Source organism: Gossypium hirsutum, chromosome A04 (genome assembly GCF_007990345.1).
Source record: "Gossypium hirsutum isolate 1008001.06 chromosome A04, Gossypium_hirsutum_v2.1, whole genome shotgun sequence".
NCBI lineage: Eukaryota > Viridiplantae > Streptophyta > Magnoliopsida > Malvales > Malvaceae > Gossypium > Gossypium hirsutum.
The window spans coordinates 88,992,242-89,009,811 of NC_053427.1; the positions used below are offsets into that span (position 1 = coordinate 88,992,242).

At 32.9% G+C, this 17,570-nt stretch overlaps 1 protein-coding gene and 1 pseudogene across 1 annotated transcript; one reads left to right on the forward strand and one right to left on the reverse strand.

Annotated features, from left to right (window-relative positions):
• Window positions 1-4,912: 4,912 nt before the first annotated feature.
• Window positions 4,913-7,316, forward strand: LOC107934865 (squamosa promoter-binding-like protein 6). Its single transcript, XM_016867379.2, has 4 exons — window positions 4,913-5,111; window positions 5,309-5,828; window positions 6,048-6,184; window positions 6,411-7,316. Exons 2-4 carry the CDS (start codon window positions 5,332-5,334, stop codon window positions 6,914-6,916), a joined length of 1,140 nt encoding a protein of 379 aa, XP_016722868.1. The 5' UTR covers window positions 4,913-5,111; window positions 5,309-5,331; the 3' UTR covers window positions 6,917-7,316.
• Window positions 7,317-9,085: 1,769 nt separating this feature from the next.
• Window positions 9,086-17,314, reverse strand: LOC107934896 (probable 6-phosphogluconolactonase 2; annotated as a pseudogene).
• Between the last annotated feature and the right edge of the window lie 256 nt (window positions 17,315-17,570).

The following is a 17,570-nucleotide window of genomic DNA, read 5'->3' on the forward strand; positions in this document are numbered from 1 at the left end:
AATTCTATTGCTGGAGTAAAAGTTTGATTATTTCTATTAAAAAACATGTATAAGTTTGATTAAGATTATAAAAGTGTCTAAAAATAAGGTCTAATTTGAATCTTATCCCTTTAATTTATCAATATTAAAAAGTTAATCCCTCTAGTTTACTTTATTAGAAAATACTAAAATTTAAACTTCAAATTTTATCACGATCATCGACGGAATAGACAAGGGACAAGGCCATCCCGAAATGAAAAATTTACCATTGACGCTTCAAAATAAATTTTGTAGCTTCACTTGGAACAAATTTTTTTAAAAGATTGAGATATGAATCATCAAATAATTGAATTGAGATTTAACATATAACCAAATTTTCTCCCACTAAAAACCTAGTCCTTTGAAAGGTGAACTTTGCATTAAATTTAGACTAGCAAGATTCATGGCACTAGCCTTTTCTTTAGGGTACAAAGATGATAATGCGAGTCACAACATGTCTTTGGTCAATTACCCAACATCTCAAGGGAAAAAAACAAAAACAAAATTACTTTCTTTTTATTATCAAGCTCAAGTCAAATCACATTTAATTTGATATTTAAAGTTCGGTTTAAACCCTTAAATTTAAAATATAATACGTATTTAAACACATTTAAATATGTGTTGTTTATAATGATAATAACACAAATGAAATTATAATACGTACTTTTACTGGAAAAACAAAAAGCATCAGTCACGATCAACATGCAGGCATACAGCAAGATAAGGACACGTGTCGATCTATCATTGTTCACATCTAGGGACAATTACGATACTTTAATATAAATACTTTTTTTTAAATATCTAATATAAATGATTTAATTTTAACAAAATTATATAAACATAATGTTTTTAATATAAGTATAGTGTTTTTAACGGATTTAATTTCTTTGTTATAATTTGATTTTTTATTTTTTTCTATGAATCATAAATTCCATTAATTTAAGAAAGCAGTTAAATTATTGTAAAAAAAAAATTTACAGTAATTTTAAGCTCTACAAATAAATTAACCGATGATATCTGAAGAAATACAAACTGAAGATCAATTCTTTCGATTGGTTTTCCTCCTAAACAACTTAATCTGTACCAAAACAACATCTTCAATCAAAAAAGATGCACCAAAATACTTTTTGATATAGCAAATACGTACTCAAAGCAAGCTCGAGTATAGCAACAAGCAATGACTTTCCTTTAAGTTTCAATATCGCTTAAGCTAATTTTTGCCTCCAAATTCTCACGGCCTTATAGAGTAAAGACGAACAATTTTTGTTTCGGATAAAACTAGATTAATATAACATTTGATACTTATATTTAATTTTAATATTCAATTTGGTACTTAAGTTTTTTTATCTTCATTTGATACCCGAGTTTGGCTTCAATGTTTAGTTTGGTACCTGAGTTTTTTTTTTCCAAAATGATACTTGACTTTTTCTTTTATCTCATATAAGTACCTAAGTTTGACTTTAATGTTCGATTTGGCACTTGTCAAATATTTATATTTATTTTTGTCTCTAGAGCATACATGTTAAATATTTATTGGACCACATGACCATGATGCCGTTGAATCTAAGTATCAAATTGAACATTAAAATCAATTTTTTACTAAATTGAATATTAGAAACAAATATAAGTACTAAAATGATATATTAATCTAAAAAATTTATAAACACACAAATATCAAGATGGGAGGTTGAAAACTTGTTTTAGAGGATAAAAAACCAAAAAGTATGAAAAAGAACATCTTTAAGCACTGTCAGCAGTAGGACGTGTCGATTTCACAACTATTAACCTGAGTTTGAGGTTTTTTTCATTACAGGACTAGGAATCTAGGATGACAAAGCTGTCATCGTTTTCCTTAACAAAACTCACTTAATTTTATAAAGTTATTAAATTGGTCATTAAATTATTCAAAAATTTTCATTTAAGTTATTGTGTCGTTAAAATTGTTATCGTATGGCCTTCTCTATCCGTATTACCTGCACCAATTAAAAGTTTTATTTCCCTTTCTCTTGTATAGTTCATTTTTTTGCATGAAACAACTTTGAACATCATAAATTTGTGAATCAAAATCCAAACGGTTTTCTTTTTTGATCTTTGCCATTGACCGTTAGATTAACCCGTATGTAAGATATATTTTACTACTCGTCAGTGGGTACTTATCCACTATACTGATCATCGAATTATCACTTAGAACTCGTTGTTTGAACTTTTTTTAATAAACAACAAAAAAACTTAACAGCCCAGCGACTTAAATTAAAACTTTCAAATAGTTTAGTGACAATTTTGTAACTTTTTATAGTTGCGTAACCAAAACATAAACTTACTAATAGTTTAATGGCATTGAGTATAATTTAGCATGATATTTAAATGATACTTTAATAATATTAAAAAGAGTTAATTTACTCTTTGATACTTAAATTTGCTTTTAATATTTAATTTGGTACTTGAGTACTTAGCTTGAATATTCAATTTGGTATCGATTGCTCTTTTTCTTTTTTTGTTCCGATTAAATACCTATGTTCTTTTTACTAGAGCACATATGTAAAATATTTATTGATCCACATGATACCGTTTGGTCTGGATACCAAATTAGACTTTAAAGTTAAATTTGAGTATATATATAGTATTAAAAATAATTTTATATGTATCAAAAAATGTTAAATATAATAGTAAGATACATTATATTCTCGATAAAAATATTTTTAAACCTTAAAAATGACAAATGTTAAAAAAAAACAACTACAAACTCGTGAAACATATATTTAAAAAAAAATCGGTGTGTTCCTCATAGTCAATTATTCGCATATTGAAACATAACTCATAAACTATACCATTGAATTATTGTATTAACATCTTTTGTCAAGCCGTAAACGTTGACGATATCTAGTATTTAATTTTGATACTTAAAATTTAAAAATTAAATCTTCTTATTTCTTATTTAAGAATTAAAATCGTTAGTAATTTTTATTAAAATTAAATAATATTTTGTGAGATATGAAATTAAATGTTGGATTCAATATTGGTGTTAGTCTTAAAGGGCAATAATAAGTCCTTTCCTAGCATTGCCTTTTTATCTATAATAGCTTCTTTATGTTACCCACATGTTTAGAAAGGAAGGGACAATAGTGGGAAGTGATTTAGAATGTCAAAAAGAGAAGAAGAAAAAAAATTTGATACCGGGAACAAAGGTGTTTATGAGTTGGATGGTCTGTTCAATACACTCAATTTAGTTCCATTTATTCTATTCTTTAAAAAATATATTTTAATTAAATTTATATATTGTAAAATATGCGTTTTAGGTAGATTAGGTCAAATTCGGGATTGCATTATTTTTAAAGTGAGTAGTGATCCTAAACCCATGATTTTAAAGCATATATATATGTCTTGATTTTACGTATGAATTTGAATTTGAATTTGATATGTAACGTGATATATTAATTTCGAATCGAGTAGTTATATAAATAAAAATTTAATTTAATTAAATTTTATATATTTAAAAATTAAAATTCATGTATGCATGCAATTATATAAAAATAAACTTCACGTATTATATTACATATTAAATAAAAAAAAATTATGTATAGTTTTGATATTTATTCTTATATTTTTATAAAATCTATCGATGGAATAATAATGAAAAAATATTAATATTTGAATGCTTTATAATTAGATTTAAATTAAGAGAAATATGTTTAGTAAAGATTGAGAGAAATTCCAGTTGTTGATTAGAAATAAGATGTAGGGCAATGGCATTACTACAAATGACATAGCAATGTTCCGACAAGTAGACTTTCACACAGTCCTAAATATTAGCTTAGATTAGTAATTTAGTACCCTGTCTAAGTATAAAACACAAATATTTGGTCATTTGTAGGGTCTTTTTATTGGCCTTTTGGCTCTCTCAACTGCAACAACTTAATAGGAGATAAACGGGAGGTCCATCCAAAGAGACCCTTACTAGATATTAACTAGTAAATAGGTAAAGCCAATTTTTATTTTAAAAGAGACTAGAACTATATTGTAAAATTTTGGAGGACTTAAAATACAATTTTATTATGGTATTAGTTTATAATTTTATAAATTTTGAAGAGGTTTAACTAAAATTTTACCATTTTTTGAGGGACCTAACAAGGGTAAAGTCAAAAAAATCATTTTAAGGCCAATTTTGAATTAAATTTTTTTTATCACTAATACAATTAAAACTTTTTTGTTAAATTTAAATTCATTATAAAATAGATTTCAAATTTTAAATTTTATCACTAACACAGTTAAAACTGTTTTGTTAAATTCAAATTCATTACAAAATCAGTTTAAAGTCATATTAATGCCAAGCAATGAAAAAGCTAGAATGGCAGACAAGGCCCTACCCCATCAAATGAAAAACTGCTTCTCTAGTCCCTTGAATAGTTGCAATGTTTTAAATTAATTTAATAATAAAATTGTATTTCGACCACTCATAAAATTTAAAATCTATTTATGCCTTCTCCAAAAACACAAAGTTTATAGTTTAATCCCTTGAAATTTGTAATGATTTACTTTAATACAATGACGAAAGTATATTTTTAGCTATTTAAAAATTTTACAATTCAAATTTGACCCCTTTGAAAAGTTTTCTAATTTCACCCCTGCTTCTAAGTGAGACTTTTTTTTTTAATTTCAAAATGCCACACAACAGATTTAATGGAAAAACCAACATTGTTGTTACAATTGGACTTGAATTTTAAAATTTGGAAAGTAGAAGGACTAAATTCATGGAAATAAAAGTATGAGGACTGAATTCTAAATTTGGGAAAGTACAGGGACCTATGACATATTTACCAAAAAAGAGAAAAACAAATATTTATACCCCTTGAAAGCTACAAAAGAGTAAAGACAGAGATGGACATACATGATACATACATACATACTTTTCAGACAGAATACGTAGTTGTTGTGGAACTCATGTTTTGACTCACTAAAGTCACACTGTATCAGCTTCGACTTCACGATATATATATCTATCTATATATAATAGTAATAATCTTTGTTTTCCATCAATCTCTATAGCTATCTCTGTTTTAGCCTTCATTTAACATTGCTATCTCCTATTCTCCGTGGTAAGCCATACCAAGAATCTTTTTCTTTTTTGCTGTTTGGTTTCCGAGAAACTGTTGGAAAATGAGAGAAATATTGGGAATCTTGCAACATCCCAAAAAATGAGTTCTTTTTGTCCGTTAATCTCTAACAATGGGTAGTTTTGATTTTTTTTTGATTGATTTAGCCTAATGATTCCTTCTTCTTTTTTTCTATGTAGGCATTTACATTATTTATCAGCTGATGGATTCTTGGAGCTATGATTGTGAAGGGAAAAACCTATTTTTTACTGATTTTGAAGCAGAGGGTATGGAATTCAATCAATTCATGGATTTTAGCTTTGATTATAAGAAAAAGAAACCCTTTTTTAGTAACACCAATTTGGGAATTTTTAGTGATGAATTTACCACTACTACTAGTTCATGTTATGTTGAGCAACATTCAAGTTCATTAATGGAGTCCAACAGTCAAGAATCTTCAATCATTGATTATGGAGATTCAAAGGGTTGTAAGGAAACTTCCGTTGTAACTTCGATTCAACCGGTTTTGATATCGAAGAAAGCTTCGATAACAACAAGTTCATGTCCTCAAACACCTCAATGTCAAGTTTATGGTTGTAATAAGGATCTTAGTTCATCAAAAGATTATTACAAGAGGAACAAAGTTTGTGAGATTCATTCTAAGACAGCCAAAGTTATTGTTAATGGAAATGAAATGAGATTTTGTCAACAATGTAGCAGGTTTGTCCCTTCAATTTTGATCTTCTTGTATTTGTTTTTATCATATTAAAGGTGTTTGTATATATGCTTCATAGAGAAACTCATAGTTTCAATGTAGGCAAATGAATTAGCCACCATTACTCGACCGGACCTTCGATTTAAGCTTACTAATGTTGTTTCATGGTGTTTATGTTTTGGCATTGTTTCTGGTATTGAATGTGATTTATGTTCATTTATTAGGTTCCATTTATTGGCTGAATTCGATGATGGTAAGCGTAGTTGTCGTAAACGACTAGTAGGACATAATGAGCGTAGAAGGAAGCTTCATTTCAGTACCCTTCCCGGAAAATCACATAAGTTGTTGCAGTCATATCGAGGTATGAACAACTTTTTGCATCTCTGTAGGAAACTAGGACATGAGCACGACCTCTTTGGTCATGTAATCCAATTGACAATTTGGTAGCAGTGTCACCTATGTAGCAAACTTTGACCAAATTGTCACCTATGTGGCCTCTCGGGTACCAAGATTCTTCGGACTCTTATACTGAAAATGCCTTTTGTTATCTAGAATGCATTTGAAAGTGACTTTGTTGTTTTCTGCAGAGAGATATGAACATGCTGATCAGGTTAAATTCAGAGAGAAACCGGTTTATGATCCTCAGTCGGCAATATCGATCATAAATGGCAAATTGGTGTCAAAGAAACAACACATCCCCGGAAGTTTTTCGTCGGCAACTGAAGCCTTCCATGCTCCTAATGAGTTATCTGGTCTTTCTTGCTCGGATTGTGCTCTCTCTCTTCTGTCAGCTCAATCACGAGACTTATCGAGCCATGCGACCGGAATTCAATTGACCGAGCCCTTTATCAATCAAGCTAGCCACCACCATGGGAGTTGTTTGGAAAATGCCAATGGCTTTTACTCATGTGGGATGAACCCCATGGGAGTTAGCCAAGCAGGATCCTTTCGAGACGCGGGTCTTTCGAGTCCAAATGGAACCACTGTTGATTTACTTCAACTATCAACACATCTCCAAAGAGTGGAACAACAAAGGAGTTCGATGCACGTAAAGCCTGAAAACGAAGACCTTTTTTATTTCCTTACAACTTAATCCAGTATGAGAAGGACAAGGTATGTTCTGTTGTTCTTACAGGTTCATGATATGTTACTCGGATCGGGTTTTTCGCAAGATTTTCGTATATTTTGAATTTCCTTGGAGGATCATATATGTACCAATGTACGGATATGTGTCAAATACGGGTGTTGGACACGAGTACTTCTCGGGTTTTAATGATCCCTATCACTTTTGTGGCACTGAAGGGGCAACTTGAGAGAGGACAAAGTAAGAGTCTAAAGTTAGAATAATACCCTTGTAAAAAAGTTTAGAAAGGAATCATGTAGCACTAACATGTTTTTTTTGTTTTTTTATAAAATCTTTGTACTTTATACTGTGCATAAAACTTTAAGTGGTTAATAGTAATTGGAGAAAAAACATGGTTCTTTGTGGACTACATATCTTTGAATAATATTTTTTTTTGCACCTTTGGTGCTTGTTGATATTATTTTAGTCCTTGGAATTATCCCAAAAGTGTTGGAGTTTTTTACTCTAGGTAGCTTTAATATTAAACTTCGGATTCGAGTGTGAATGTTCAATAGATGTATGTTTTCAATATAAATATGATTATATTTTAATTTTTTTTAAATGTATTTAAAAGATCGTATCTTCATACTCATGTCATGAACAGAAATAATAAACTATTTTTAATATTTTATGTTTTATATATTTGTAAACACAGATTTGTTTTTAGCACTTTGAAGGAATGAGTGGATTGCCACTTCATTTACCCATCAATTTACCTTTTTTTTTATGTTTTGGTCAGTGCTTTTGTTGGACATTGAGCTGTAAATGTCACAAAAATCTCTAAAAGCTAACAACAATGAAAATGAAACCATCAATTCCCCCATAGGAATCTCATTCAAGAATTACAACTTGGCTTTTAATGGTATATTATTTGAATCCTCCTATACATATTTGTGGACCTGTGGTACATGCTTATGCTTCAAACTTGATAATCTTTCAAAAGCTTTTGGTAAAAAATCTTTTCGGCCCCTCTAAAAAAAGTTGAAGTCCCTATCAATTTTAAAAGTGAGTAATTAAGGACAATTAATTACGCCACTAACTTTTCTGCCAATTGCACATATTTTGGCTGGTTTAACTCTCAATTTTACTCACTTTCAAAATTGATAGGGATTAAATTGCTCTGATTTTATTAAGAGAGATCAATTTATTCAATATCAAAATTGAGAGGGACCAAAGAGGGGTTTTGCCCAAAGCCTTTCTTTTAATTAAAAATGATGTCATAGGTGACGTAATGTTCATGGAACTTGATTATATAATTATTATCATTTATCTGCTTTTTTGCACTAGTCTTAATGTCATTTTCAAAATGCATGTCTTTTTGCTAACGTTTAATAGTTGACTTTGAGTCAACCAATAGTGAGAAAGGCAATGGAAAAAAGATAATGTTTTTAGTAGCTTTCAAGTGAAATGATCTTTGATCATGACATTAAGTGTTATGATTGAATTGATAAAATTAAAAAGAGGTCCCCAAGCCCTGTCCATCAATTTTTTAAAAATGGTCCTATTGTCTAATGGCGCTTACCTGCTTGTCAAGGTATTTCCTTTAGAACCTCAAGTTAAATATGAATATACGAGTATGTTATGTCTAATGTCAACATTTTTCACAGTTATAATAGGTTAAAAGAACAATAATAAAGTAAATATTGAACATAAACAATGGGTACTCCATAATATTTTATGATCAAATTGGAATAAAAAAAATTTAGCAGGGTGTTGGGTGGTCATTGTCTGCATGAAAAAAGAAAGGGACATATTGTGTTGATTTCATGTGATTAATCAATGTGAGCTTACATCTATAGATTTAAGATTCATAATTTCGGGTTTAGGATTTCAAGTGATTTTGGATTAAATTTTATTTTAGAATAGAGATCTTTAATTTGCATGTGATATTAAGAAATTTCATATAATTTATTCATTTATGGAGTTAAAATATATCAATAGAGATGTATCAAATAGTTATCCATATATATATTATGATTAAAAAATTAAGTATAAATTTTAAAATTATACATGAACTTTGATTCGATTTAAAATTTGATATATAAACTTTGATATGGTACAATTATATATATGAAATTTCGATTGTAACTCAAATGTATACATGAAACTTTAATGTTGATTCAATCATACATATTTAAAGAAATAAATACATCAATTTATTTTTATATTGAATAAAAAAGGTGGGAAAAAAACATGATTAAACACACACTTTATACCCTATTCGGAAACGAGTTTCGATGCGACCGGCTTGTCCGAAAACCATATCAGCTTCCCTATTGTTGGTTGGACTAACTGTGCAGGCAGCGACGGGCAGTTGGGTTCAATGTTATCGATCGCTAAATGGACAGCTTCGGCTTTGCTCTTGCCTGTTACTACGATTGCTACGTTGGATGCTGAATTGATGACTGGGAAAGTGAATGTTATTCTCTCGGGTGGCGGTTTGGGGGAATCGATGCTGAATGGTTAGAGAATAGTGAGGCAACGTTACCGTCAGGGCCTATGAGCCTATCCCGAGAAGGATAAGATCGAACTTGGGGCAATCACTAATGTCGGGAACACTGACCGTTAGTGTTTATTAGCTAGCGTATAACAAACATGTATTCGTCGGCGGCTTCCTCTGCCGAAACTGAATCGTTGATAGAATGAACATGACTGGGAACAATTGGAACCTGAAAATACGAGGGATAAGCCATAAAAGCATATAATATGCACACAAACTGAAAAATAATTTTTGATTAACCTATCCCTCAAGGTAAGCATCGTTAAATTCGGAACTTCGAAATGGTGTCACCATAACACCAAACGCAGACGGAAAACAGGCATGTTTTAGATAACATTCCGAAAACATAGATGAAAAGAAACAACAAATGGTAACCTAACCTCATAATCAAGCTCAGTTCGATGCTAAGTCAAGTCATTTTCGATAACTAGCAACTCCAAATGGATGCAGTGCATGATCATCGAGCTAGTTAATTCATTTCATGCTTCAGATAACTCACAACGAACGAACATTCATCAAATTTACGTAAGTGAAAACCGATACGAAAAACTTCAGATGAAAGCAAAGAGCAAACCTAGGAACCACCAAAAATAACGAATCCATTAATGAATGCAAGAATATCATAGGTGTTAACATTATGATTAATGGCAGACAATTTTAATGGAAAACAATCCAAGTGGTGCAAGTTTAGCACCCTAAAGTTGACTTTGAAAAAGTGGCATGGGATAATTTTTTTTTGGTCCTTGAGATAATGGGCTATTTATTGTTTGGTCCTTAAACCTCAACTATAAATAGGCCTTCTCATTTCTCATTTCAATTCATCCCAACCAATCTTTCTCTCTTAGTTTTCTCTCTTCTCTCATTTGAGAATTCTTAAGGAATTCTATTTGTTTGTAATATCTTGGAGATAGTAAAGTTATCATCTGGTGTTAGTGCCCGAGGACGTAGGTATAATTTACCGAACCTCGTTAAAACTCTTGTGTTCTTTCTTGTCCTATTTTTCTTTCAATATTTGAGGGTATAATAGTAGTATTTAATTGTGCTATTAAATTACTGTAAAAGGGATATTCTGACTAAGGAAAGACTTGGTATTTAAGAGATCCTTGTGATCCACCTCTCTTCCCTGGGAATTGAACTTTGTGTGATTTTTTAGTACAATAATTTACACGCTTCCGACCCTATTGGAACAACAAGTGGTATCAAGAGCCGAAGGTTAATCGTAGTATGCTCTGTGGTTGCAGTTTAAACTGATCTTCCACATCAGAAAAGATTTCCTTAGGTATATTGAAAGATTATGGAGAAAACGGTTGGTGTAGGAGCTTCAACATCGTCCATGTGGACAAGACCGACAATTACAAATGCAAGATTGGCCGTGGAGATCTTTGATGGCACGGGCCATTTTGGTATGTGGCAAAGTGAGGTTCTAGATGCCCTTTTTCAACAGGGTCTAGACATTGCCATTGATGAAGAGAAACCAGAAGATGTACAGGAGAAAGATTGGAAGGCGATCAATCGGTTGACATGTGGCACAATTCGATCATGCCTTTCTCGAGAGCAGAGGTATGCTTTTTCAAATGAGACTTCTGCAAATAAGTTGTGGGTGGCACTTGAAGAAAATTTTTTAAAGAAAAACAGTCAAAATAAGCTCCACTTGAAGAAAAGACTGTTTCGCTTCACATACGTCCCAAGTACCACAATGAATGATCACATCACCAAATTTAATCAGTTAGTCACTGATTTGCTGAATATGGATGAGACATTCAAAGATGAAGATTTGGCTTTGATGCTGTTTGGGTCACTTCCTGAGGAGTTTGAGTTCCTAGAAACTATTCTACGTCATGGCAGGAGTGATATATCTTTGAGCGAAGTCTGTGCGGCTTTATACAGTTATGAACAGAGAAAGAAGGACAAACAGAAAAACTCAATCAGAGATACAGAAGCTTTAGTAGTCCGAGGTCGTTCATACACTCGGAAGAAAACTCAAAAGGGGAGATCAAAGTCAAAGTCCAGACTCGGGAAAGATGAATGTGCTTTTTGTCATGAGAAAGGCCACTGGAAGAAAAATTGTCCAAAGCTGAAGAATAAGGGAAAAGCTGCTGTAGATGCTTGTGTTGCTAAGCATGATACTAGTGACTCTGAACTATCACTGGTTGCATCATCATCGTCGTTCCATTCAGATGAGTGGATATTGGATTCGGGTTGTACCTATCATATGTCCCCTAACCGGGAGTGGTTCTCTGATTTAGTAGAACTAAATGGAGGAGTTGTTTATATAGGCAATGACAATACCTATAAAACTGTTGGGATAGGTTCAATCCAATCAAAGAATAAAGATGGATCAACCAGAGTTCTGACTGATGTTCGGTACGTGCCCAGTTTGAAGAAAAATCTCATCTCATTGGGAGCCTTGGAATCCAATGGTTCAGTTGTTACTATGAGAGATGGGGTTTGAAAGTGACATCTGGCGCACTTGTGATATTGAAGGGCATCAGGAAAAATAACTTGTATTACTACCAAGGTAGTACAGTTATTGGAGCAGTCGCTGCAGCTTCCGGTAACAAAGACTTGGACTCAATGCAGTTGTGGCATATGAAGTTGGGACATGCCGGCGAAAAATCCTTGTAAATTTTGGCAAAGCAAGGATTGTTGAAAGGTACAAAGGCTTGCAAATTAAAATTTTGCGAGCATTGTGTTCTGGGAAAGCAAAAGAGAGTGAAATTCGGTACTGCTATCCATAATACAAAAGGTATTTTGGAATATGTTCACTCAGATGTGTGGGGGCCTTCCAAGACACATTCATTGGGAGGAAAACACTACTTTGTTACTTTTGTTGATGACTTTTCCAGAAGAGTTTGGGTGTATACCATGAGAACTAAGGATGAAGTGCTTAGAGTTTTTCTTAAATGGAAAACTATGATCGAAAACCAGACTGGCAAGAAAATCAAGCGGCTTAGGACGGACAATGGAGGGGAATATAAAAGTGATCCGTTCTTCGATGTGTGCCAAGAGTATGGTATTGTTCGACACTTCACAGTTAGGGATACACCACAGCAGAATGGATTGGCAGAGCGTATGAATCGAACATTGCTGGAGAAAGTTCGATGTATGTTGTCCAATGCTGGGTTGGGCAAGCAATTTTGGGCTGAGGCTGTGACATACGCTGGCCATCTTGTTAATCGTTTGCCATCATCTACATTAGAAAGAAAAACTCCTATGGAGGTATGGTCTGGAAAACCGGCTACAGATTATGATTCATTACATGTGTTTGGAACCACTGCATATTACCATGTGAAGGAGTCAAAGTTAGATCCGAGGGCAAAGAAAGCTCTCTTTATGGGAATCACTTCTGGAGTGAAGGGATTTCGTCTTTGGTGCTTAAGCACAAAGAAAATGATCTGTAGCAGAGATGTTACCTTTGATGAATCTGCCACATTGAAAAAGGTAGCAGATAAAGATATTCAGACGAGCAATACTCCACAGCAGGTGGAGTGTACTCCCAAACAGGTGGAGTTTGAGCAGATGGGGATTTGCCCAGTTAATAAGTCTAATTCTCCAGCCACAATGGAGGAATTAGAGGTTGAAGAGGTTCTGACCCAAGAACCACTAAGTACACCAGAACCAGTTGCAGTTGCAAGGCCACGGAGAGAAATTCGTAAACCTGCTCGATTTACTGATATGGTGGCCTACGCCCTTCCCGTTGTTGATGATATTCCTATCACTTATCAAGAAGCAATGCAAAGCTTAGAAAGTGATAAATGGAAAAGCGCCATGGATGAAGAAATGCAGTCTCTCCGGAAGAACAATACTTGGGAGTTGGCGCAATTACCAAAAGGTAAAAGGGCAATCGGATGCAAGTGGGTATTCGCAAAGAAAGATGGATCTCCTAGCAAGAAGGATATTCGCTACAAGGCAAGATTGGTAGTTAAAGGCTACGTTCAGAAGGAGGGAATTGACTACAATGATGTATTTTCCCCTGTTGTGAAGCATTCCTCCATTAGAATTTTGTTGGCCTTGGTAGCACAGTTGAATTTGGAGCTAGCTCAACTTGATGTTAAGACGGCTTTCTTGCATGGTGAGTTAGAAGAGGAGATCTATATGACTCAGCCCGAAGGATACACAGATGCTGGTGGTAGAAATTGGGTTTGTAAGCTGAACAAATCGCTATATGGATTGAAGCAATCCCCGAGGCAGTGGTACAAGCGATTTGATAGCTTTATGAGAAGGCAGAAGTACACAAGAAGCAAATATGACAATTGTGTATATTTGCAGAAGCTGCATGACGGATCTTTCATTTATCTACTCTTGTATGTTGATGATATGTTAATCGCTTCGAAGAGCCAAAAAGAGATAGATAAGCTGAAGGCTCAGTTGAATCAAGAGTTCGAGATGAAAGATCTAGGTGAGGCCAAGAAGATTCTCGGCATGGAGATAAGTAGAGATAAACCGAGAGGCAAGCTCTGTTTAAATCAGAAGCAATATCTGAAAAAGGTATTACAATGTTTTGGTGTAAATGAAAACACAAAACATGTAAGTACCCCACTTGCTTCTCATTTGAAACTTAGTGCTCAATTATCTCTGAAGACTGAAGATGAAAGAGAATATATGGCGAAAGTCCCATATGCTAATGCAGTTGGGAGTTTGATGTATGCGATGGTGTGTACGAGGCCTGACATTTCGCAAGCTGTTGGAGTTGTGAGCAGGTATATGCATGATCCTAGAAAAGGACATTGGCAAGCTGTGAAATAGATTCTACGGTATCTTCGAAAAACCGTAGATGTTGGTTTAATTTTTGAACAGGATGAAGCACTTGGTCAGTTTGTAGTTGGATATGTTGATTCCGACTTTGCTGGTGATTTAGATAAACGTCGTTCAACTACGGGGTATCTGTTTACTCTTGCGAAAGCCCCAGTGAGTTGGAAGTCTACCTTACAGTCTACAGTAGCTGTGTCTACTACAGAGGCAGAATATATGGCAGTTACAGAAGCTGTTAAGGAGGCTATTTGGCTTAATGGATTGTTGAAAGACTTAGGAGTTGTTCAAAGTCACATAAGTTTATATTGTGACAGTCAGAGCGCTATTCATTTAGCGAAAAATCAAGTCGATCATTCAAGAACCAAGCATATCGACGTAAGATATCACTTTGTGCGGGAAGTCTTTGAAAAAGGAAAAATTCTACTTCAGAAGATTCCGACAGCAGATAATCCCGCAGATATGATGACCAAGGTGGTAACAACAATCAAGTTTAATCATTGTTTGAACTTGATTAACATCTTGAGAATTTGAGCACCTTTAGGTGTATGGCGCTCGAGAGCGCATTTGGAGGCACTACAAAAGATAGCTTTATCGAATTTGGGGAGTTGAAGGAAGTGTGTGAAGATGTGATTATCCTAATCAAATCTTCAAGGTGGAGATTGTTAACATTATGATTAATGGCAGACAATTTTAATGGAAAACAATCCCAGTGGTGCAAGTTTAGCACCCTAAAGTTGACTTTGAAAAAGTGGCATGGGATAATTTTTTTTTGGTCCTTGAGATAATGGGCTATTTATTGTTTGGTCCTTAAACCTCAACTATAAATAGGCCTTCTCATTTCTCATTTCAATTCATCCCAACCAATCTTTCTCTCTTAGTTTTCTCTCTTCTCTCATTTGAGAATTCTTAAGGAATTCTATTTGTTTGTAATATCTTGGAGATAGTAAAGTTATCATCTGGTGTTAGTGCCCGAGGACGTAGGTATAATTTACCGAACCTCGTTAAAACTCTTGTGTTCTTTCTTGTCCTATTTTTCTTTCAATATTTGAGGGTATAATAGTAGTATTTAATTGTGCTATTAAATTACTGTAAAAGGGATATTCTGACTAAGGAAAGACTTGGTATTTAAGAGATCCTTGTGATCCACCTCTCTTCCCTGGGAATTGAACTTTGTGTGATTTTTTAGTACAATAATTTACACGCTTCCGACCCTATTCGAACAACAATAGGGTAAACTCATAGTAGCAACTAAAACCGGTCCATCCCAAACTCGAAAAAAAGCTTAAAGACCTTATAACATAAGCTAATATTTTGAGATTCCAAGTGCAGATCAATAGACAATCCTAATATTTAACTATCGTACTATATCCCTAAACTAACGGATCCATTAACAAATGCAGGGTTCCATCCCAAACTAGCTTATAATGAATGCTATTGTTTCGAGATGCAAAGAGCAACCGGATCAGTGCAATGAAGGAACTAATCTATATACTACACATCCTAGTAAAGTAAGATACTGATTCATTTTCTTATGGAAAACATAAAAAAAGACGAAAAAATTTGAAATATTAAGAATCCAAACCTTGAAAATGTCTTTTGAAAGCTTATAATTACTATCAGAAAGGTTTTTATCCATAACACATTCATCAGCCAAAAATAGATGCCGTTTTGACCAATCTATAGTCTTGTTATAAGGAGATTAACAAGTATCGTCTTGTATACTAAGAGTTAAATTGCATTTTGTACCCTTCACTTAAACATGCATAAATTAGTCTCCGTACATTGTACCAAAAGCAAATTGATCTTTTTTGTTAAAAATTTCATTCATTTTTACTATTAAAAACTGATGTAACTGATGGAATATCCAAACGGCATGCCATGTATGCATCATGCTGACATATATAGACCAGTTTTTAACGGTAGAAATTGATGAAAAATTTAAAATTTGATTTAATGTGCAATTGTATACATGAACTTTAAATTTGGTGCGATTATACACGTAAAATTACACAAAATCAAAGTTCATGTATACATTTGTACATTAAACCATAATTTATGTATAATTTTGAGATTTATCCCAAATTTTAACAAAAAATAAAATTTACTTTTTGATCTAATAACTAATTTACCAATTTTTTTTAATAGGAACAAAATGCAATTTAACACCTTCAAACGAACATTAGAAAAAACAAATCAAATAAAGAATCAATTGTAACATGAAACACAATTCAACCTTTCCTTTACTGCTGCTTCTGATAGCTCAGCAATATAATCAGCCAAATCTGACTTTAGTTCATCTAAATTTTCATGGATTCTTAATTCGCCCCTGAAGGATACTCATTTCTTCAATTTGGTACCTAAACACTTAATGAAGAACAGTAAAGCCATTAACTTTTTGCAGCTCATATGCATTAAAAAGAATCTGTCACTTGAAAAATAGCCAATAGCTAAATGACCTTTAATTGAAGCAAAGAAATTAGATTGTTAAATTGAAGCAAGAGGACAATCCAAGAAAAGGGTATGATCATCATAAACTGAATATTTTTAACAAATTTGATAAGTTTCAAAGAGATCAATTTCATGGAGAAATATACAATTTTTTTCTTACATATGACAAATAAAAGTAAAAAAGATAAATGGAAAATACTTACAAAGGAGAAAACTATGACAGAAGATGCTGAAGGCTGAGGAGCAAAAACAGAGATGAAGATGGAAACTGCAATATAATATTACACACACACACACATATATAAAGAGTCAGAGAGAACTTACATTCTGGGTTTCCACGTGCAACCAATGATATTGAAAAATCACCCAAATAAAAAAGATAAACTAAACTCTGTTTCTTGCTCTATTTTCGTATGTGAGAAAATGAAAGGCAAAAAAAAGGATAAAAGACTGAGAGAGTTTTTATAAAATTATTATTAAATTATTAGAAAGTTTTTATTTATGTTAACGAGCTAGAGTCTAAAAACAATCAAACATTTTGTGTCAATGGGCTAGATTTTTAGTTTGGCAAATCGCGCGGTTTTAATCCTGTCTAAGTTAGTATACTCTCGGAACTTTGAGTAGATGCTCTCAATAGTATTATAACTAAATGAAGAGAATGCCTCCATTTATAGTTGAGCTCTCTCAAAATCAACTATACAAATTGAATTACATCGATGGTCGAAATAAGAGCCTATTTGCAATCGAGAGTCATAATGATTTAAATTCTATATAATCTTATCCATTTAAGATGTATACTATTTACCTTGATAACTCTAATGACACTAGTTTATACGTGTTGAATGAGTCATATTTAATAAATTAACCTTAATAGAACGTTTTATGTATAATGATCACGGGCATCAATTCGCAGCAAATGACTTC

Excerpts from the sequence above, each read along its gene's own strand:
- LOC107934865 (XM_016867379.2), top strand. The coding sequence starts at position 5,332 with ATGGATTCTTGGAGCTATGATTGTGAAGGGAAAAACCTATTTTTTACT. Across the intron at positions 5,829-6,047 it reads TTTTGTCAACAATGTAGCAG|GTTCCATTTATTGGCTGAAT; the intron begins GTTTGTCCCTTC and ends TTCATTTATTAG. Across the intron at positions 6,185-6,410 it reads GTTGTTGCAGTCATATCGAG|AGAGATATGAACATGCTGAT; the intron begins GTATGAACAACT and ends TGTTTTCTGCAG.